At 35.6% G+C, this 23,053-nt stretch overlaps 2 protein-coding genes across 2 annotated transcripts; one reads left to right on the forward strand and one right to left on the reverse strand.

Annotated features, from left to right (window-relative positions):
* Positions 1 to 2,670: 2,670 nt before the first annotated feature.
* Positions 2,671 to 3,359, forward strand: LOC149948916 (uncharacterized). The gene is made up of 3 exons (XM_090171184.1): positions 2,671 to 2,681; positions 2,740 to 3,295; positions 3,351 to 3,359. Coding segments are annotated over exons 1-3 (567 nt in total). The 5' UTR covers positions 2,671 to 2,679.
* Positions 3,360 to 11,002: 7,643 nt separating this feature from the next.
* On the reverse strand, positions 11,003 to 15,170 carry LOC149948917 (uncharacterized). The gene is made up of 12 exons (XM_090171186.1): positions 13,919 to 15,170; positions 13,334 to 13,862; positions 13,131 to 13,278; positions 12,942 to 13,080; positions 12,569 to 12,887; positions 12,410 to 12,510; positions 12,046 to 12,354; positions 11,783 to 11,992; positions 11,620 to 11,730; positions 11,370 to 11,512; positions 11,059 to 11,310; positions 11,003 to 11,014 (listed from the first exon to the last, which is right to left on the reverse strand). Exons 1-12 carry the CDS (start codon positions 14,655 to 14,657, stop codon positions 11,003 to 11,005), a joined length of 3,012 nt encoding a protein of 1,003 aa, XP_090027312.1. The 5' UTR covers positions 14,658 to 15,170.
* Between the last annotated feature and the right edge of the window lie 7,883 nt (positions 15,171 to 23,053).

Below are 23,053 nucleotides of genomic sequence, written 5' to 3' on the forward strand. Positions count from 1 at the left end.
GGTCATAAGGGGCATCAAGGTAATGAGATGGCTGACACTCTGGTCAAGGAGGGTGCGGAGGCTAGGTTCTTAGGTGCTGAGCCTACTATTCCAATACCCAATGGCCTGGTTCGCAGCCATGTGCATAGCGCTATGGCTAAGAGGCAGGTCAGGCTTTGGCTTGAGACGGACGGTCAGAGGCAGGCCAAGGAGTTTATTCCTGGGCCTTCTAAGAAAGAGCAACTGAGTTGCTCTCGCTCTCTAAGAGTAGTATAAGGGTGGTTAAGAGCCTACTTTTAGGTCACTGCTAGCTTAATAGACATCTGCATCTGATTGGTATCAGTGAGAGTCCTATGTGCAGGGCATGCCTTGCAGAGGAGGAAACTTCCTCTCATGTCCTTTGTGTCTGTGACTCTTATGCGGCTCAAAGGTTTGAGTACCTTGGTATGCAGAGGCTGGAAACGAGCGATCTTTCCAACATCCCGGCGAAGCAAATCTTGCGCTTCGTTTCAGAGACTGGGCTTTTCCATGTTTAATAGGCTAGGGCTAACCCAACCACCCCAACTCTTACTAATCCTATTCTTCGAAAAAAAGGGACTTTAGTAGAGAGCGTGGTGCCATCTATTAATAATAATAATAATAATAATAATAATAATAATATTTAAAATTTCTGTAATTTATGTTATTGACCAATTAACAAACGATTCAATCAACGCAAGGGGTACTTATAAGTATCACCTTTGTGTCAAAATGTAGCTTAACTATCTTGTTTTGATGTCGATGATAGCGACATCTGTTGAAAAAATAGCCGACACTTGCTTTAAATAGAGCCCGAGAGAATTTTCCGCTTGATGAACTCGCGTTCGTACGAGGAGACGTACTATTTTGGTTTTCCGACTTGTTTTACAAATGCCGCACACATTTCATTTTAAATTAACTTAATGAACCAGCTCTTAATTGCCGCAGCAGAGCCTTGTTCAGTAACGTCAAATTATTTGCACTGGATAGCGGTATCTGTTACTAAAAATAATTTTTAAAATTTATTTTCCAGAGCTTAATTTTATTTCCCATAAATATAAAAACAATTCATAGATATTTACGGAAAGAACGTTTCTATAATATTTGTAGATTAACAAATGAACCTTTTTTAAGTTAAATCTAATCCTAAGTCGAATCCCTAAATTTTTATTCGTAGTGTATATGTGGGTAATTTTAGGTTAGTGGCAAAGCAATAAATACCAACAATTCTTAATTTATATATTTCTAATTTTACCTTTATAGAAAAAAGTCTAATAAAGTTTGGTTCTTACTTTTCATATCACTTAATTTAACGCGCATTTAACCCCTCGGCCACTCTTGCCTGCCGGGCACTTTCTGATTTCCATTTAAAGCAAGTGTGGGCTCGACGTGTACTAGCTAGTTTTTCAACAGATTTCGCTAGCGTCGACATAAAACCAGATGCTTAAGCTACATTTTGACCCAAACGTCGGTACATAAAAGTACCCCTGACGTTGATTGGCTCGTTTGTAAATTTGACAATAACTAAAATTATAATAATTTTTAGCAATATATTTTGTATGGGATGTATAATTTAGGTTAAAGTCCACTAAGTAGAGTATAAGTGGTCTAATTATAATACTCTACAATGTTTCGCCGACAACTTTATCGTTTCGTTATTTGGAATTTTAGCTTCCTGTGCCATTTATAGATGGCACCACGCTCTCGAGTAAAGTTGTTTTTTCGAAGAATCGGCTATATTCATTGCCATCTCTAAAAACAATGGCCTTATCATAATACAGGTGGCAATGATAGAACCGACAGTTGCTTTTAACTATTAATTGATTGACTAAGGCTTAGCTAAAATCGAGCTTGTGCAAGTAGAAGGAAAGTGAGGGTGTGGCATCGATCCCGGGTTCGGGTTTGGGTTCGGGATCGAAATCCGGGATTTAAGGGATGAAATGGGGGTAAAATCGTCAAAAAGTCAATGTATTTAGGGTATTTCTCGCGACGATTTGTTTTCCCGTATATCAACATATTGTGTCCAGGCCAACTTGTTCATTTATCTACGCTTATCTCGAAAGATACTTGAACGTATATCTTATCAAGTTTTATCGTACGGAATAAGTTGAAATGATGTAAAAATTGATAACCTAGGCGGCGCGTGCGCAGATTACCCCGGGGGACGCGATTAATTTGAATTTAAGAGTTTTTTGACGTCATGGAATATGGGACGCGGTTAACGTGCGCGGATTGGGGCGCGGTTAATTTGAATTTAAAACATAGATTTGAGTGTTTTGACGTCATGGAATATTCGTTGTTAAAATGACGTAGAATGGAAATATTTTTAAACTTAATTTTAATATCATTGTAGTACTTAAATATGCTTGACACTTGAACCTTTCTCACGAGTATTTCAAACGAATATCTAAAGTTTAAGTATGAGAAACGTATCGTTCTCAAGTATTGTAATTGTACACGTGATTCCGTATGAGGACCGGGTAAATTCCTATATACGTAACGCGATACACTTCAAAATGCGTATACGTAGAATGGAATTAATTTTAAACTCCATTTTAAAAAATAAGATATCGAAGATAAATAATTTCAGAGTATAAAAAGGGAAAACCGTATAATAGTAAGACCATATTTAGAAAGTTCACCATCTGAATTGTATTGGAAGTGACTTCGAGGAACCTTAAAATGTAAGTAGGAATACTCAGTGATAATTCTTAACTTTGTCTTAATGTATTTATTTTATAGGAATTGTTCATTTCCTGTGTCTGCTGACAAAGGGTTAATCGTTTATGCAGATGAAACCATCTACTGCGGTCTATTAGATTTAACAAAGGGTATCAAACTAACAGAAGCGGAACTGCAAGAGCTATGGACAAAGAAAGATGCCATTGAAGCTTATTTCAATAACGAAGCTGAAACTTCGTGGGTTTTCACAGGTTCTGAAACTAAACGGTTTTCGGTTCATAGATTTGCCGAACAAAAGGTTTTAGATGTTAGACAAATGTACCATGGTTATGGAGTAAACTATGGAAAACTGTTACCGACTAAAGAGGGGGTAGCTTTCGCTCAATCTTCTTGGTTGAATTTCCTCGACCAGTACAAGTCTATTCAGAAGTGTTTAAAGAAAATCAAGGAAATAAAGGAGGCGATGACTAACGTTGTAATTAAACAATTACACGAAGCTCTTAAGAAAGCGTGCAATGGCTGTCAAATTGATCATCCATCTCAACTCCAGCATGATTGTATCATGACGGATTATTCTAAGCGCGTAGATTTGCATTTTTATGAAATAATTATGTCGGTAGATTGTGAAAATATTATTGAAATGTTTACTATTCGCTGTGAATTGTCGAAAGAAATTTTAAATAATATAATGTCACTAATAATATGCAATGCTAAAAACTTGTTAAAAAGTTAATAAAATTGATTGCACTAATGTTCCGATTCTCATTTACCATTATGGATTTAAGCTTACAACATCCAATGAATGGGCTTGTAGCCGGGTCCACCCAATGCGGAAAGTCATTCCTGGTGGGACGGTTGATTCAATATAAGAAGACCTGTATATCCCCTCCTCCGGAGAGGATAATATGGTGTTATACCGAGTATCAGCCGAAACTATTTCAATCAATATTAGAACACACACCTTCAGTCGAGTTTCACGAAGGGTTACTCGATGTTAATATATTAAACCCGCAAATTAGGAATTTAGTTATTTTAGACGATTTGTTATGCGAGATATCTAATAATAAAGATGTAACTAATTTATTTATTCGTGGATCTCATCACAGAAACACCTCCGTACTAATTTTAATGCAAAACCTTTATTACCCCGGAAAAGAAATAAGAACTTTAAATTTAAATGCTCATTATCTATTTATTTTTAAATCACCACGAGATAAATCAACAATTTATCATCTCGCGAGGCAGATATCTCCAACCAATAGCAAATACGTTATTGATGCGTTTCAACAAGCTACGTCACGGAAATTTGGGTATTTATTAGTTGACTTGAAACCTCACACCCCAGATCAGTATTTACTACGAACAGGTTTAATACCGGGTGAAGAATCGGCTGTCTTTATTCCAAAATGAAGTGTATTATAGAAGGGAATTTTTTTAGGGTTAATCGAGAGTGGATTATTAAAGAATTAGCTTACGTAGTATTAGAAACTGAAGAATCGGAAGTGTTTACTTTCAAATCTCCATGCCCTTTCAAAGAGCTTTCAAACGAAAATAAAAGACAATGCAGATGGATATCTCATAACATTTGTCATCTTCGATGGGATGACGGCGAACGTCCTTACAGAACGAGACGTGACATTTGCAATCAGATAGCGGAAAAAGCTACTTCGTTTTTCACCAAAGGTTTAGAAAAAGCTGCAGTATTATCGACACTCCTCGGTGTTCCAGTAACTAACATCGAAGATACCGGTTGTCCTAAATTATCAGAACTAGAAGACGTTGAATTAAACTGCCCTTTTCATTCCGAAACTGTTCATTGCGCTTTAAGAAAGGCTAAGAAAATCTCTAAATGGATGTCTCAAAACGAGTAAAGGAAAACCTAGACTTTCTACGTTTCCTGACATCCTGTAATCTAAATCAAAGAAAGACAGCTATTAAATACGCTAGCAAGGAAGCTATACTGGCTCTCGTTGAATGTTGTATAAATGTATTACACGGAACAATTGAACTGTCAGAACGTCATCGTAAGCGGTTAAAGAAACATAGCGCGGTTATACGAAACGTGTCGAAGAAGAATCCTATATCAAAACGACGAAAGATACTGGTACAAAAAGGTGGTTTTCTTCCATTTTTATTAGCGCCACTGCTATCTATCGTTAGCTCAGTCGCCGGAAGTGCAATAAGCCGAGCTATAAACCGATGATGGCTCGAAAAATGCTTCTAGTACCTGAAGATGTAATGGAGAGATTAAAAAACACTCCACCTTCCAAAACAGAAGAAACACCTGAACTTCAAAAAGAGAAGACACTCGATGATGAAATGAAATCTATTCTAGATAATCCAGATTTAAACGAATCAGAGAAATTAGCATTATACAATCAAACTCTCCAACGACGGTTAACTTACGTACGTAAAGAGCAAATCTCTCCCGTTATTGAAAACTCTGAACGGCCTAAAACCTGGTTCGCGCAAATATCTTATTCTCTACCTGCAACTTATGTTAGTGATGCGATTTCATTATACCGAGCGACTACGGAAGATCCGAGATATATTAGATGGACTAACTCAGGAGAGCTTTCTATTCGAGGACAAGTGATTGGAGGATCTAATATAATCGATCTTTTGTATGACGCTGTGAGAAAAACGCCTGGAACAGCGATTGATCCTATAGGAGTTACAGAGTTTTACGAGGGCATTCATAAGTCAAATATTTCAAAACGTTTAATTAAAAATCCTGTAAGATTGACACTGTTAAAAACATTCGCTGTATTTCATACACCACCAAGTAGTTCAATGTTATCATCATCTTCACCTAGTCCTCTAAGATCTTGGATACATACTAAATAAAATATATTAACCTGATAATTTTGTTCTCATTTCATAGTATAAGCCTACAATGGAAGGTTGTACAGAAACGGTCTCTTTAGGACTTTTAGCCTATTTATCACAATCATTTTCAAAATCACCGAAAATTATCACAGCTGTATTAATTATCATAGTTATTATAATATTAGAATTATTTAATTTCCTTTTTTGGCGTTACATGCCATTACATCAAAATATTACCCAATATGGAGAAAGAACTTGAGCAGATCTATACTAACCCCGCAGACCCAGGGTCATTCGCTGGAGTTCAAGCGCTCTATAATTCAGCTCGACATAAAGGTTTAAAGGTTTCATTGGAAAAAGTAAAACAATTTCTAATAAAGCAGGATACATATACGCTGCATAAACCTGCTAGAAGACGATTCAAACGAAATCGAACTATTGTTTATGGAATTGACGAACAGTGGCAAGCGGACTTGGCAGATTTTCAGAAGCTGTCTAAATATAATTCAGGATCTCGCTACGTATTATGTATTATCGACATATTTAGCAAATACGCTATGGCTGTAGCGGTTAAAAATAAGAAAGGTGTAACAATTTTAGAAGCGTTACGTAACGTTTTTGAAAAAGGCCGTCAACCGAAAAGAATTCAAAGTGATCATGGAAACGAATTTGTCTGTCAAGAAGTGCAGAGTGAATTAGAAAGAAGGAACATTAAATTTTTCGCTACCCGATCGGAAATGAAAGCGTCCATTATTGAAAGATTCATTAGAAGTTTTAAATCTCGTTTATATCGCTATTTCACGCAGAATAACACCCTTAAATATATCGACGTTTTAGATGATATTATAAACGCTTATAACAATAGTTATCATAGATCAATTAAATGTAAACCCGCGGAAGTTACTCTAGATAACTCTGCTAAAATATGGAAAAATCTTTACGGTTCGGTAAATTTTTCTCCTCCGTTAACATACGCGTTTGAAATTGGAGATATTTGTAGAATAAGTAGAAATTTATCAATTTTCGATAAGAAATATAACCCGAATTTTACTACAGAATTGTTTAAAATAGCTGAGAGACTACCACGTGACCCACCTGTATATAAGCTGATGGATTTAAATTCTAACCCCATTTTAGGAGTATTCTATCGAGAGGAGGTTCAGATTGTTGGTCGAGATTTAAAAGACTGTTACTTCATAATCGAAAAAGTAATAAAAAAGAGGAAAAAATCGGACGGTCGCGTAGAACTGTATGTCAAGTGGCAAGATTACGACCCTACATTTAATTCTTGGATACAAGAAGTGGATTTAAAATGAGTTTTTACGTAACGCTACCTTCAGATTCCTCGTCATTATATTACCAAGATAATAGCGTTGGTAAATTTCGAACGTATTTAGCTGAACCGTTAAGATTTGAGGAACAGTACGAAGTTGGGTTAGCGGAAATAAGCTATCCTCGGACATGGCATAACGTTCGAAAACCTAATCTATTGGTTATTAAAGACCCTCTCGAATATGATAAAATGACTGATAACCCTCTAGTTAAAGACCCTCTCGAATATGATAAAATAATTGAAGTTCCCGCGGGTTTTTATAAAACTCCGGAAGAACTATTACATGTTATGAACGTCCACAACCAAGAAGAAGAACAAGTTACATTCGCTTATTTAAATTATTCTAATCGAATTAAAGTTAAATTGCAACCGAAAATCAGAGCTGTAATTGGCCCCGATCTATCGATTTTACTAGGTTTTAAGGATAGAAGAGATAATGATTTCACCATTTTAAATTCAATGATAACCCCCTACCCAGTTGATATGAACGCTGGGTTACATTCCTTATTCGTTTATTCCGATCTGGTTGAAAATAGCGTTGTTGGGGATAGTTTAGCACCTCTATTAAGAATCATAAGCGTCGAAGAGAAAGCCGAGTCTAATGGGAAAACAACTACAAAAATATTTTCACAACCTCATTACCTACCAGTCGTGTGTAATAATATTAAGACTATAGAGATTAATATAACAGATGATTTAGGTGAGCCAATACAGTTTCATAGTGGAAAAGCTCACGTTGTATTACATTTTAAACCCCGTAAAATGTGGACTTCACTATAAACCTTTAATCATTCAGGACACACCTTCATTCTAGCTTAAGAGAGCGAACAGTTAACATCATGAGGTCTGAATATTCACCTTCAAGAACTGATTATGAAAGTTACTATTTAAACCAGGTTGGTTTCGGTGGAATACCTGTATATAGAGGTTTAGCCGTGCAAAGAGGACATGGACTAGGAAATATATTATCTTCAGCGTTTAGATTCGCGGTACCTTTACTGAAGAAAGGCGCTACTTACTTGGGAAAAAAACTTTTAAGTACCGGAGCGAAAGTAGCGACCGATGTTGTTAGCGGAGTCCCAATTAAAACAGCGCTTAAATCGCATTCTATTAACGCTGGAAGGGAAACTTTAGCTTCAGCAGCTGATGAAGCCATGAGACTAACATCTTCAGCTACGGATCATATTAAAAGAATGACGGGTTCCGGAAATAAAAGGAAACGAACTCAATCGAAAAGCGCCATTTCAACAGCAGGCAGGATAGCGAAAGGACGGTTCCCTAAACGTTCTGATATATTCTCATAATGTCCCTTTTACACCCGCACTCAGTTGAGTGTATAAATTCCGAGCTAGATTTGTTTCAAGTACCTATGACACAATCTTCGATTATTGGTGGAGAATGGGTTGAGTATAATCCAATATCAAATATAGTTGATAACGCATCAATTACATTTTCTATCAACGGTAACTCTGAAACGTATATAGACCTTTCACAAACTTTGCTGCACGTTCGAGTTAAGGTAACTAAAGATAATGGTCAACTACCGCAACCCGCGGTTCCAGGTGTTGCGGGTGGGGCCGCCGGAACTCCAGCCGACAATATCGCCCCCGAGAATTTGTTTCTTCATTCGCTTTTTAGCGACGTCCACGTATTTCTTAATGAAAGATCAGTAACACCTTCCAGTCAAAATTACGCTTATAAAAGTATGATACAAACTTTATTAACGTTCGGAGATTCTGCGAAAAAAAGTTATTTAACGAGTTCACTTTTCTATCGGGATACGCCTGGAAAGTTCGATTCATTTTTCGATAACGATGGTTTCTCTAAACGAGCGAGTTTAGCGCAAAAAGGGGCGATTGACTTGTTAGGCGTAGTCCATACTGATTTATGTCAACAACCACGCTTTTTATTAAATATGGTTGATTTGAAATTTAAATTCGATAAAAATAGAGCAGCTTTTTGCGTTCATTCCGACGTAAAATGTAAAGTGGAGATTTTATCAGCTTCCCTTTATCTGAGGAAAGTTAAAGTGATACCGGAACTATCGCTCGCTCAAGCCAAGGCGTTACAATATGGAACCGCTAAATATCCTGTAACTCGTTCGGAGTGCACCTCATTTTCTATACCCGCTGGACTTATGGCTAGTGTGCAAGATCATTTATTTACCGGACAAGCACCTAAGAAAGTTGTTATCGGGTTTGTGGAACAAAAAGCGTTTCTAGGAGATTTGAAAAAATCCCCGTACAACTTTCAACATTTCGATTTATCAAGCATTGGATTGTACATTGACGGTAGCAGCGTCCCTCATAAGGCGTTATCTCTAAACTTTGAGGAAAATCTATATATTCAAGCGTATTGCAATCTTTTCATTCAAACTAATCAGTGGAACGTAGATGAAGGGAATCAGATAAGTCGGGAAGATTACCCTAACGGAAATTGTTTATTCGCGTACAATTTAACCTCGGATCTTAATAACAACGCTAATCACTTGCATCTTGTAAAAAACAGTAACCTGAGATTAGAATTAAAATTTGCAAAACCGTTACCGGAGACGATTTCCATTCTAATTTACGCCGAGTTTCAAAATTTGATTGAAATTGATAAAAATCGAACCGTGATTTTCGATTACAGTAATTAATGGATTCGCTACAGATAACTAAAATACTTGAAAAAGATTTAAGTACTAAAAGTATATTTCAAGGCGTGTTCGCGGCTGACAAGCTACCTAAATACGTAAAAATATTCCCTTCTCTATTTATTGTAAATACCGATACGAGTGCTGAACCTGGAGAACACTGGGTTCTAATATATTTTTCTAAACATAAAAATTGTGAATTCATGGATTCCTTTGGAAACCCGCCAGATTATTTTAAATTTAATGACTTTATTGAACGAAACAGTAAAACTGTAACTTTTAATTCTAATCAATTACAGAGTAATTCTAGTAATACGTGTGGAGCATTCTGTATCTATTTTGCTATAAACAGGTGTAAAGGAATAGAAATGTATAACATTGTGTCTAGGTTTAAGAAAGATAAATATGTAAACGATAAAATGATTAAAGAGTTTATGTGCAAAATGTATTCAATAAAATAATTTTTTACAATTTATAGCAATAGCAGTTTTTTTTTTATATATACATAAATACAAGCATTCATTATAATTTTTCAATATCTTTATGACCGTGCGCTAATGTACGAACCCCGCAGGGTAGAATGTATCTCTTATCATCATTTGGTGATAAACAAAGTTTTCTAGTATTTATAGTAAATAGTTCATGCTTGAAACTAGCTATACGCATCATCTCGGCTGACATGGTTTCTTGATTAAAAAGACAACGTTCATAGTCTTCGTGGCGGATGACGTTTCTAATAACGTTCATGGCAACGCCCTTACAAACCTTTTTATGGTTTAAAATTGACTCTAAAGATTTCCCCAATCGCAACTCCTTTTCTATCTCTTCAGCGGTCTTAGACTCCCCGTACAATTTAATAGAATAAAGCTTTGGACGAAGTCCTACAAAGCTTTGAATTAACTGCGAATTTGTCTCGTCTTTAAAATAACCGAGAGCTTTTTTATTCTGATTAGAATGAAGGAAATGCGAAGGTGGATAATCAGAGAAGTCAAAGCGGTTTTTATGAACTTCAAAGTCTTTATAAACATCATCCGTCTTAATGTTGTACGTTAAACTGTCTGTAAATATTTTATATATTAGTACTATTTAAATAAAAAATGCATATTAAATTAAATTACCAGTGTCTGTAAATAATAGTGATGCTTTGTCCCCGTACGTATTTTTTATGAATCCATAATGGAACCGATACATGAGCTCCTTGGATAAATCTAGAATGGTGAATCCGGTAAATATAGGCCGGTTAAGAACAATTTTAGCTCTCTTCTTATGAGCGCCGGCTAACTCTTCATTAAAGATGGTAAAGTGTTCAAACTGCGGGGAACTTGTAACTTTTAACATTCTTTCTGGTTTATGAATCAACTCGAAATTTATATGCTTCCGTAAATTTTCCATTGTTTTTCTAAAGAATTAAATGAAGTAAGGGAAAAAACAGCAATAAATTATTTAAATTGATTTACCCGAAAACAGAGTTAACCATTAGTTTCCAGAAATTCTTTTCAAATGAACTCTTGGATAATTTCCTCTGTTCAGTGTTGAATCTAACATATTTTTCTAACCATTTTCCTTGAGTGAAGGTTAGAGCTCGATGAACCTTGGTTATTTTCAAACCTAATTCTACATAATATTTTAAATTGCGGTAATGTACTATGTATTTCTCTTTATTATTTAAATTAGGAAGAAGTTTTGGTAGACTTTGATTCTCCTTAATATTTAATTTTCCTAAGAGATCTTTGGAGTATGGAGATAGCATATCATGTGTAATAACTTTAGATTCCGCCGCTACTGGGAGATCGTTATGTAAGTCATGCAACTCTGGAGGATATTCAAGATCCACCTGCAAAGGAAACAATTCTTTAAAAATATAATTCAATAATTATAACACTTGTTATTTACCTCTAAAATGTATCCGTTTTCAACGTTATTGGGAATACTCAGAATATTTTCACTGAGTGTTTGCAAATCATCCTCCTGAACCCACTGGAAGTCGCCTAGCGGTAGTGGTTCACACATAACAGCACCGTACAAATTATTAGCATCTTCAATTAAGTTAAATTAAGTTAATTAATATAATTAAAATTAAAATAATAAAAATAAAAAAATAAAAATAAAAAAAATTATTTATTTTTTTAAAAATGTAAATTACCTAAATAGCATATATAACTGCTCTCTTTAGACGAATCATATGTGTCGGCCATATATTTGTTATTCGCTTCAGAATAACGAGTTGAGATCATTGAAACACCGCCTCGAATCCCTAAAAATTCAATGTAAATACAATAATATTTAAAATATCACAAAAGCGTTACCCTTTTCAATAAATAAGTGTTGATCTATATCAAGTATGAGATCGAGGCGAACATCGGTCATCTTCAAAGCTGCTTGCCAGGCTAAACCTGGTGCGGTGTAAGCGTGAGCGGGATCTAATTTATAATGGGTTATAGATAATGTTCTAAAATTTTCAAAAACGTCGGCTAAGAGCAACGCATCGCTTTTCACATAGAAGTCGGTGTATTCCCCTACGAAAACCGAGGTTAAGAGATTTGAAATATTTATACTATAGTAATTTTACCTAATGTTTGAATATTAAACGCTGTCCAAACATTTTGGGCGTGTAAATAATCAGATTCTAAAATATTTTGATTTTTCAATGAACTGAAAAACGCTTCTCTAGGTGGCAGCATCGTCTCGTCAAATTTCTTTTCATCGTCCATATACTCGTATGGGTAGACCCCCTTCCGCAAAAGCAGTTGAACTTTCTCACTTTCAAAATATTTCTTAACAATCTGGAATTTACTGGCTCCTTCCAAAACGAGATTAGATACTAGAGCATCGAGGCTATCACTTAGAAATCGATAAGAGTCTAAAAACCGAAATCTCCCTAAAAAACAATAAAATTAATGTTAAGGTTAAATTCATAATTAAATATATTTTACCTAGTTTCAGCGAAATATAATTTTCGCTAGTGGAAGGAATACAGTCAAGTGTCTGTTCCTTAAAATGACCAATCTCCTGACATATAAGATGTAAATCGTATCTATGAAGATTTATTATTATTAGGTTTATTTCCTGGTTAATTAACTTAATAAATTCACCTGCTAAGGTTATGAAGGAAAATAGGGATAAATTCTGGAACTTTCTTTTGAAGATTACAGACGTTATGCGCTGGCCCCCTATATTTGCCGCTGAAATGGCAATGATCTCGAACAGCGGGCATATTTCCCTGATTTAGCTGCTTCTGACAAATGTAGCAATGCGTAGCAGCTTGAAACTGTTCCTCCTCCTCCGGGGTAATAATCATTGGTACATTTGTCTCAATGAGTTCCATCAACTCCTTCTCTAATTCCAGAATAGACTCCAGAAATCTTCGAGTTGCATCTTGTCCTCGATAGCAATCGGTTCGAACAGGTACACCTATAAGTATCCTATTGTAATATATCTAAAAGGGAATTTTGTCAAATAACTTACCGTCAGGTCCAACAAACACCCACGAATACGCGCAGCTGATGTGCATGTTTACTTTGCTGGTATTTATATCGGGATCTAGATCACATCCTTGAACTCTCGGTAGGATTGCTTCAAAATCGGCGTAAAATACATACTGCACCTAATAATTTCATTTCATTAAGAGTTAAATTAAATAATTTTTATTTTTACCTTTTCTGTCCACTCATATTTATCAAAATAAACCGTCTTCTTCTTAGTAGGGAAAACTGTTTTTTGGACGCCGTGAGTGGCGCATTCTTCGATATGCGCATCACGTCGCTGTTCAGCGTTGCTTCCACTGAATCGGTGAAGACACATTCTAATACAGAAAATAATTAGTATATTTCAAACTAATATATTGGAAACTAAATTACCTGCAATAATAACTTGTATTTCTGTGTTTTGTTAGATGCTGTAGCAGTTTTCCTAGGTCTCGTATAAGACAGTAATGTCTATTCCCATCGTCAATATCTTTAGTTTCGTCGGTGATGTATAGCAAATCAACCTCCCTTTCCTTACAACACTTGTTAGCGCTTACGTAAAGGGGGAATATGTCTCCCGAAAAGCCGAACACAGATATTGATAAATTATTCATTAATTCAAATTTTTTAAGTTCCGTAGCGTTTAATTTGAAAGGAAAAGATATATCACTGGTATCAAGTTCATTTTCATAAGGTGTATATTTGGAAACACGATTAGCGTTTTGAGTCCGAGGAACTGGGTGAAGTTTAGCGAGAATTGACCAGAGAAAACATTTCTCGTCATTTTCGTTTCTAATATTAAGAATCGCGTGACGTCGAGATAGTTTTTCAGGTAGTTCCATATACGATGACCCTCGCAACGGTTGGTAAGATGCTACATTTAATTCTACATACAGAACACGGTCAATTACCCAACCCGATCCTATCAAAAATATAATGTTTTAGTTCAAAATATAACTTATAAATTTTAGTACATACCTGTCGCTTCAAAGTTTTCCGCTGCTGACTGTATTGTTTCAAGACATTCATTCAGCTGGCTTTCAATGACATCGGGCGTTAATGTTGTTTGCATAGTGCTCCGGAAATAGGGTCGTACTTCCGCTCTTTGTTCCTCACCCCCTAAAGGTCTCATATAAACAGATCTTACGAGTAGGAACCATTTAATTCCACGTTTACTGGTGAGTCTTTCCATTAGAAATTTACTGAAAGCGGCTCGGTAACGTCCGATAAACATCCCCGCATCAATATCATAGTCTTCAGCATTGTAACGGATAGATGCTAACGTATCATTCAAGGCCTGGACCATACTTGGAGATGCTGGTGGTGTTTCATCAAGTATTGATGAGGCGGGAACAGGTGATGGCGTTGGGTTGTTGGGTAAATCCGCTGTAGATGGTTGGATAGATTCCAGTTGAATTTCTTGAAGCAGACTAGGTGAAGGTGGACGGTATGGCGATGGTGGACGGAAAGATGCTAGCGAACGTTGCATTGGTGACGGTGTGCGAGACAGGTCCATGGGTTCGGAAGGGCCGGGTGCGTTCAAGTCATGAGTTCGTTGATGGCTCTTGAAATGTTCCAATCTAGCAACATTCTTACCACATACTTCACAGACAAACGTATGTCTATCACCGTGTACTTCTCTAACATGCCGATTTAAGGAGGACTTGGTAGTGAAACTTTTCGCGCACGTAGGGCAAATATGTTGGGCTTTAGGCATCTTGAATATAGCTACCGCAGTTAACCGTGGAATGACCTCCTACAACGCTATACAACCTCTTTTATAGTATATTCAAGTATCATTTGAGAACAATACGTTTCTCATACTTAAAATATTCGTTTGAAATACTCGTGAGATAGGTTCAAGTGTTAAGCATATTTAAGTACTACTTACGCGTTAATGCTATTAAAATGAAGTTTAAAAATATTTCCATTCTACTTTAACAACAAATATTCCATGACGTCAAAACACTTCAATTCAAATTAACCGCGCCTCCCGGGGAATCTGCGCACGCGCCGCCTAGGTTATCAATTTTTACATCATTTCAACTTATTCCGTACGATAAAACTTGATAAGATATACGTTCAAGTATCTTTCGAGATAAGCGTAGATAAATGAACAAGTTGGCCTGGACACAATATGTTGATATACGGGAAAACAAATCGTCGCGAGAAATACCCTAAATACATTGACTTTTCGATGATTTTACCCCCATTTCATCCCTTAAATCCCGGATTTCGATCCCGAACCCAAACCCGAACCCGGGATCGATGCCACACCCTCACTTTCCTTCTACTTGTGCATTGCGGCCCGCTGCTGTTATATTTTTACTGATGGAGCTACAGAATGGCCTAACAGGGACTAGATCAGTGATGGTAATTGTTTTGGACACGATAGCGGTATGGCCATCTGGGTTACATTTTGAACCGTTATAATATGGTTTTATTTATTTTTTATTTTTATAAGAGAAGACAAAATTCATTTATTTTCAGGCTTCGGTTTTTTCACTCTAAAATTAACACATTAATTATAAAATAATTTTCTAAAATAAACCGTTTACACGAGATTCAAGGTTTAGAGATCAGCGGGCCTACCTACCAAGCGATGCCATTTCCACAGTAAACCTACAAGAAGTTTTTATACTTTAAAAAAAAAGGTCCAAAATAACTCGAGCTTAGGTCGGCCATTTTATTATTAATTATTGATTGTTGATGGACTACGAAATGGAACCAATCAGGTCAGAACAATAATGCCAAAAAAATTGGCAGTGGTAGAAGTATCGCCATCTGGTATATTTTATTAACAATAATGATCTTTAAAATTAATGTTCTGTGCCTTAATTTTAATTAAATTGCATATAATTGTCAAAAGGCACACCCCAATACTGTAAAGAATATCCATGTAAAATTTCAAGCTTGCTCATAAAGCCGTTTTCGAGATATCGCTCGCTCATTTCCCCATAGCGTGAAGCCCATGTTATTTTCCCATACAACAGGACAACAATTTCTGATTTTCTCTAATAAAGTGAACAAGTCGTCCTAATATAAAATAGTACTGTCAGGACAACAATTTCTGATTTTCTCTAATAAAGTGAACAAGTCGTCCTAATATAAAATAGTACCGTCAGGACAACAATTTCTGATTTTCTCTAATAAAGTGAACAAGTCGTCCTAATGTAAAATAGTACCGTCAGGACAACAATTTCTGATTTTCTCTAATAAAGTGAACAAGTCGTCCTAATGTAAAATAGTACCGTCAGGACAACAATTTCTGATTTTCTCTAATAAAGTGAACAAGTCGTCCTAATGTAAAATAGTACCGTCAGGACAACAATTTCTGATTTTCTCTAATAAAGTGAACAAGTCGTCCTAATGTAAAATAGTACCGTCAGGACAACAATTTCTGATTTCTCTAATAAAGTGAACAAGTCGTCCTAATGTAAAATAGTACCGTCGCAGAACATTACGTTACTTTTGTTTCGGTTTATATAAAAGATAATATTTTATTTTTATTTTTAATTTAATATAATACACAGGGTGGAAGCCTCAGCCGTGGTCCAGCCTCCGTATTCACCTAGTACACCAGAGTGCTGCGGGTGGAACACTTCTACAGGCGCTGCCTCGGCTATTTAATCCGTTATTTAATTATCCAGCTATAATTTCTACAAATTCTAGCTGGATTTTTTCTTATGTTTAATTTAATATAATATAAAAACATTGTCTAATAGTAAGTGTCATACTTTATGTGACTTTATTTATGCCGTGACAATTTTTAATTTAATATGAAAGTCGAGGAAGGAGTTTTTTTTCGTTTACCTAAAAAAGCGGCCACACCTTGAATTCCGCGGAGAAGAAAAACATGGAAAAATTGAGCAGGTCTCCCGAATGTAATAACAATCATTAGAATCATCGCTTAAAGCCCCCCCCCCCCCCCAATGTACCCTAGGCCTTCTCTAAACGCTCTGCTGACCCGCTTCTGTACTGACCAGCCCATGTACTGACCAGCAGCGGAGCCAAAAGATAAAGATTCGAAAAGAAAATATATTTATCTCAAGTGGCCACCGACGATCAAGAATGATATACACACATAAGTAAATAAAATAAATTTTAAGACAGAAATATTCATCTCAAATAAACTGTTATTGTTGCGAAACGTGTACCTCCACAGACAGTCGGTATTAGCCTAGCTGAGGGGCTACAGTTGCTGTGGCATATTTTCTGTTATCTTGAATACGTTCTTGAAATTATAAACTAAAAACTACTACATTGAAAAACCGTAAAAGGGCGTATTTTTATTTTAGGATCAAACCGCCTAGAAGTAAATCGAAGGGCGGTGTAAAAAGTAAGATTTTTTTGGTCAGTCTCCAGGGTAGTGTAAAAAGTAAGATTTTTTTTAGTGTCAAGGGTAGTGTAAAAAGTGAGATTTTTGTCAGTCTCCAGGGTAGTGTAAAAAGTGAGATTTTTTGTCAGTCTCAAGGGTAGTGGAAAAAGTGAGATTTTTTGTCAGTCTCAAGGGAAGTGTAAAAAGTAAGATTTTTTGTTAGTCTCAAGGGGAGTGTAAAAAGTAAGATTTTTTTGGTCAGTCTCCAGGGTAGTGTAAAAAGTGAGATTTTTTTGTCAGTCTCAAGGGGGGTGTAAAAAGTAAAATTTTTGGCCAGTCTCCAGAGGGTGTAAAAAGTAATATTTTTTGTAAGTCTCAAATGAGAGGTGCTTAGTTTGATCCCCATCCAAAATAAAATTATGGATACATTCTTCATTCGTGGGAATTTTCCGCTGATTGTGTGAAAAATTATAACCCAGGAAAAAATGGCTAGAATGTGCTTGTTCACTTCCAAAGTCTAGATAAGAGGTATACTACAAACTTCTGATACACACTATCGGCAAAACGATCCTACAGGTTAGATGAGCATTAGTATTAAATCTTGAAGCAGCGTTGCGTTTTCTCGTAGACGTAAACCATTTGATGATGGTCTAATAGCGTCTAATGGTTTTCGGTCTCTCTCAATGTAGTTTTCTTTCAAAACCTTTTTAACAAAAATCTATTAGAGAGATTGAAATTTCTCATTTTTCGCCAACATTTTAGGCTATCTTATCCACAAATGAAGGCGAAGATCTGTCTTTGAGTGCTAGAGAAAGCGATGCGCTTGTTTTCGTACAAGGATCGTTTTACGATCGTTGGCGGGTCCAACTATTTCGGAATACCAATAAGTGCCTCCCCCTTTATTTCTCATAAATCAATACATCACGTAGTATCATAAGTAACATAATATCTGTTAAGTGGGACACCTGTAGCCGTGTGTTTTTATTTAGAAATACCAGAATGTACTTCTTTATACTTTAGTAGAATGATGATTTTTAGCGATTCACCTCCTTCCCCTAAAAAATCCATACAGTCAGGTTTCTCATTGGTTCTCTACAACTGAAGTCTCATGACGCAATAGACCGTTCTTTAGTGCTTTCCTTTTTGAAGTATAAGGAGTGTGAAAGTTTGGCCAGATTATCTGGCAAACGTGTGCTCAGTTTTGAAAAAGAAATGTCAAGAAATACCTCCAAAAATAGAATATGTCTGGCCCACTCAAAGACCGAAAATAAGCTAAGGTTTTGAAACCAAAGAATAGAGAACGTTGCTAGTCCCACAAACTTGGTCGAATAGTTTTTGTGAAATATATGGTTGGTTTTGCTCTGATTTTATAGAATTGGCGATTAATTGAAGCTATAGTGCTCTGAGATCAGTTGTTGTGGGTCAAAATCTAGTAAAAAAAATGCAAAAGAGTCGTGGTAAAAAACATGTACTTTATTTAAGTCCAAAGCTATATAATGAAATTGTTATAAATATAAAAAAATGTACAACGTTAAAATCTTTTGAAAATTTGATTAATTTTGGGATTGAAAACTTAAATAATGTTATGAATTTCTAATATAAGCCTGCCCACTTCGATTAAATTTGTTTTTTGATTATATTCTAAGTAAAAGTTAAACTGTATATTTTAATATTTCCTGGCCATGCAAGAGCAATTTTGCTCATGTGGCCAATGGGAAGATGCACTAATAATATGCAATAAAAACTTAACTATACACTCTTTTATATCCTTATTTGTGAGAGCTGCCATTTTATTACAGGTCTGATTTCAAATAGTGCATGCAAGGCCGCTTCACGCGGTCAAGTGCACGCGACGTCTCGAGCTGATGAGCACGTGCAGGCGCCCTTGCCTGTACTATGCTAAATTAGGCCTGTATTGAAATGGCCGACTTCGTAAAAGAGTGTATAGCATCAATAAAAATTGAGGTCGGGATCAGGGTTGAACATAAGGATTTTTTTTATATATATTCAGCCTAACTAGTGAGTTTCCTATCTTCTTAATTTATTTTAGTAGTCACTGACTAGTGGGGGTAAAAATGGGGGTATAAAAACAAGAAGGACAGCCAACATTTTGCTTTGCCCGTCAGAATTAAAGTAGCAGTTAATTATCACTTGAGTTACAAGACTTTGGCCGTTCACAATTTGTTTTTAAATAAAATGGGATAGATGAATGATGAATTTATGATACGCCATATTCGCCATTATTTATGAATATTTAGGTAAATTTTCCACTAGTCAAATTGACTAGTGAGCCACCAGATTTCGATCAATTTTAGTAGTCAGACCATTTATTTTAGTAGTCAAATGCCGTGACTAGTGCCTTATGTCCTACCCTGGTACATAAATAAATATTTAAATATTCTTAAACGCGTTCTTTACGGAAGAACCATTTGAGGGAAACCTCCGCTACAAACCACTAGGCAGCGCCGAAAATGTCAAAAGCCATAGCTGGAAGTGGATAACATTGGAACCCTTTGGAGGAGTAAAGAAAATACTAGAGGTTTTATTACCTTTAAACGGAAAAAAGTATTATCTTTCAAACGTCGAGGAAGTATAATTTCAATTCATCTTGTATTTTTTGTTTGTTTTACCATTAGTGTTTTTAATAATTGGTTTTATATTTCGATTCAATAAATTCATCTTTATTTTGAAAAATAAATTGTATTTTTCATTTTCAAAGCGTCTTAAATTTCGATAATTTGGCTTCAAGTTAGGGGTAGATATTACATTCTCGGAATTTTAGTCCACGAAGTCTCTACTAGGTGGCGTTATTTCTATACTTTTGAAACTCACGTTGGAGAAAAGATATTGCAAAATAGTTTTTCCCAAAGTGCCTTACTTATGGGTATTACGTTACTTATGGTGTTATAGAGAGAAGCGTGACAAGCGTCAAAGTATTCGTGAATTTCGCCGATACGCGATCGACACGAACACACGAGATTAAGAATTAGTGCCAATTTTGGGGAATAGAGGGCGCTTTCTCAGTGACACCATTACGTATTTTCGATTTATGCGCAGAATTCAAAAATCGATAATTGGCTAAGCTTACTTAAAAGCTAGGAGCAACAAACACAGCGCCCCACACAAGGAGAACGCAACCCGTTAAAAGTCGTGCATTTTCTTATGTACAGTTTTCATTGGTTGTTGACGCTGGAAGGGTGGAAATTGTCTCCCCCCCCCCGCCCATAAAACGTTCAGCGTAAAGGCTCGTCCAATGAAATTTGTACACAACACTGCGTGAGCGTGTTTAAAGGCAAGCTGCGTTCTCCTTGTGTTTGTTGCTCCTACCCTTACCAAAATGTGAGTCTTACTTTAGTCGCTAATTAGTCTCAATGAAGGATGAAGGATTTTTAAGTATTATGTAAGCATAAAAAACTGAGACCCGAATTTTGGGTCCTAAATAAAATCTATTTTAGTCTCACTAAAAGAGTTTTATTAATATATATTTAGATGAAACTCATTATAGTCTCATTTTGGAAGACCCAATTCTGGAGACTTGAGAGAAGCTTAATTGAGAGTTGATTGTGGGTTACAATATTAGATTAGAATAAGAGTTATTTAAGACTTCACTTTAGTCTCATATGGGGAGACCCATTTTTAAGGACTTGAAAGAGACTTAATTGAGAGTTGCTTAGAGGTTACAATATTAGATTAGAATAAGGGTTATTTAAGACTTCGTTTAGTCTCATATTGGGAGACTAAATTTTGGGGACTTGAAAAAGGCTTAAATGAGAGTAGATAATGGGTTACAATATTAGATTAGAATAAGGGTTATTTAAGATTACACTTTAGTCTCATATGGGGAGATTCATTTCTGGAGACTTAAAAGAGACTTAATTGAGAGTTGCTTAGAGGTTACAATATTAGATTAGAATAAGGGTTATTTAAGAATTCACTTTAGTCTCATATTGGGAGACTCAATTTTGGGTACTTGAAAAGGGCTTAAATGAGAGTTGATTAAGGGTTACAATATTAGATTAGAATAAGGGTTATTTAAGACTTCACTTTAGTCTCATATTGGGAGACTCAATTTTGGGGACTTGAAAAAGGCTTAAATGAGAGTTGATTATGGGTTAAAATATTTGATTAGAATAAGGGTTATTTAAACTTCACTTTAGTCTCATATTGGGATACTCAATTTTGAGGACTTGAAAAAGGCTTAAATGAGAGTTGATTATGGGTTACAATTTTAGATTAAAATAAGAGTCATTTAAGACTTCATTTTAGTCTCATATGGGGAGATTCATTTCTGGGGACTTGAAAGTTGCTTAGAGGTTACAATTTGAAGTTAAAATAAAAGTAATCGTAAATATAATGGTCATTTAAGTTTGATATTAAACAGGTTATTAAAATCTTATTGTTCAACCGCCATGATGAATTGCAACTTGAATCTTGGTTACAAAATGGTCATAAGGGATGGGCTGGCTAATTTTGGTTAAGCTCAACTCACTTGAAACCCTAAAATTTTTGTAATAAAATAACCGTTTAAAATTTTTAAGTATACTAAATAATATAAATATATATAAATTTTTAAACTAGGATATTTCCTTTCAAGTAAAATTTATTCCGTATGAGTGTGTAAATAAACTGAGCTGAGTTAAAAGTAGCCTAGCATCTAGAGCCAGCCATGAAGTCTGGAGATTTTAGAACTTGCAATCCAGCATGGCAGCTGAACATAGTAGTCATTTTTGATTCAGTGTTTAATAATTATTTTAACGTTGGATTTTAACGGACGCCCGACCGTGAAAGTAGTCTGCTGTATAGCGACCGCCATGCAATAACTGGTGAAGAATTTAACTATAAATCACAGTGGACTGCTCACATATAGGGCACCCTGGTTGTACTCATATCGGCAGATTTACCAGTATATCCAGAGTTTAGATCGAGTCTCCTAAAAATCGCATTAAAAAAGTTTTAGTAGAGTCTCCTACAAATAGTAAAACGCAGGTATAAATAGAGTCTCCTACAAATAGTAAAACGCAGGTATAAATAGAGTATCCTACAAATAGTAAAACGCAGGTATAAATAGAGTCTCCTACAAATAGTAAAACGCAGGTATAAGTAGAGTCTCCTACAAATAGTAAAATACAGGTCTTAATTGAGGCTCCTACAGAAAGCGAATTTTAATGCAGTGTCTTTCAAATCACAAAAATCATGTCTAAATTGAGTTATCTAAAAATTAAAAAATATGGGTTTAAACCGAATCTCCTAGAAATCACGGAAATAGTGTTTAAATCAAGTCTCAAACAAATCGCAAAAAACAAGTTTAAATTAAGTCTCCCACAAATAGTAAAACGCGGGACTAAATTCGGTCCCTACAAATAAAAAATCTGGGTTTAAATCAAGTCTCAAACAAATCGCAAAAAACAAATCTAAATTAGGTCTCATTGCAAGATCTTAAATAGAGCTAAAAATGAGTCTTCTTTAAGGCTAGCTTAAAGAAACGTAAATAAAACTTGATTGTATCTAGATTTAAGTATATTTTTAGTCTGAGTTTTGGACTGTGAGAGACTTATTCATGATTTATTATGGGCTTTGAATAAGTCTTTTTTAAGGTTTTATTTTCGAAACATAATTTTGGTAAGGGTAGCTTAAAAGGTCGTAGAATCAACTCTTCCGTCCAACCATATTCGGGAAAATTTCCAGCTCTTCTTTTCGGATGTCGTGGGTGAGACTTAACATTCAAATGCCCTTTAATTGGGGTCACTAGTCCAAATAAACAGTTTGGTAACTTGAAAAGTCAGGGACTATTGTTC

The sequence above is a fragment of the Leiobunum rupestre genome, chromosome 4, assembly GCF_980474605.1.
Source record: "Leiobunum rupestre chromosome 4, qqLeiRupe1.1.hap1, whole genome shotgun sequence".
NCBI classification, from domain to species: Eukaryota; Metazoa; Arthropoda; class Arachnida; order Opiliones; family Sclerosomatidae; genus Leiobunum; species Leiobunum rupestre.

Bases quoted from the DNA above. Each gene is read 5' to 3' on its own strand.
- LOC149948917 (XM_090171186.1), bottom strand. From the start codon at position 14,657: ATGCCTAAAGCCCAACATATTTGCCCTACGTGCGCGAAAAGTTTCACT. The intron at 12,888-12,941 runs GTAAGTTATTTG...GGATACTTATAG, and splicing joins GGTGTTTGTTGGACCTGACG to GTGTACCTGTTCGAACCGAT. The intron at 11,731-11,782 runs GTAACGCTTTTG...TTGAATTTTTAG, and splicing joins ACACTTATTTATTGAAAAGG to GGATTCGAGGCGGTGTTTCA.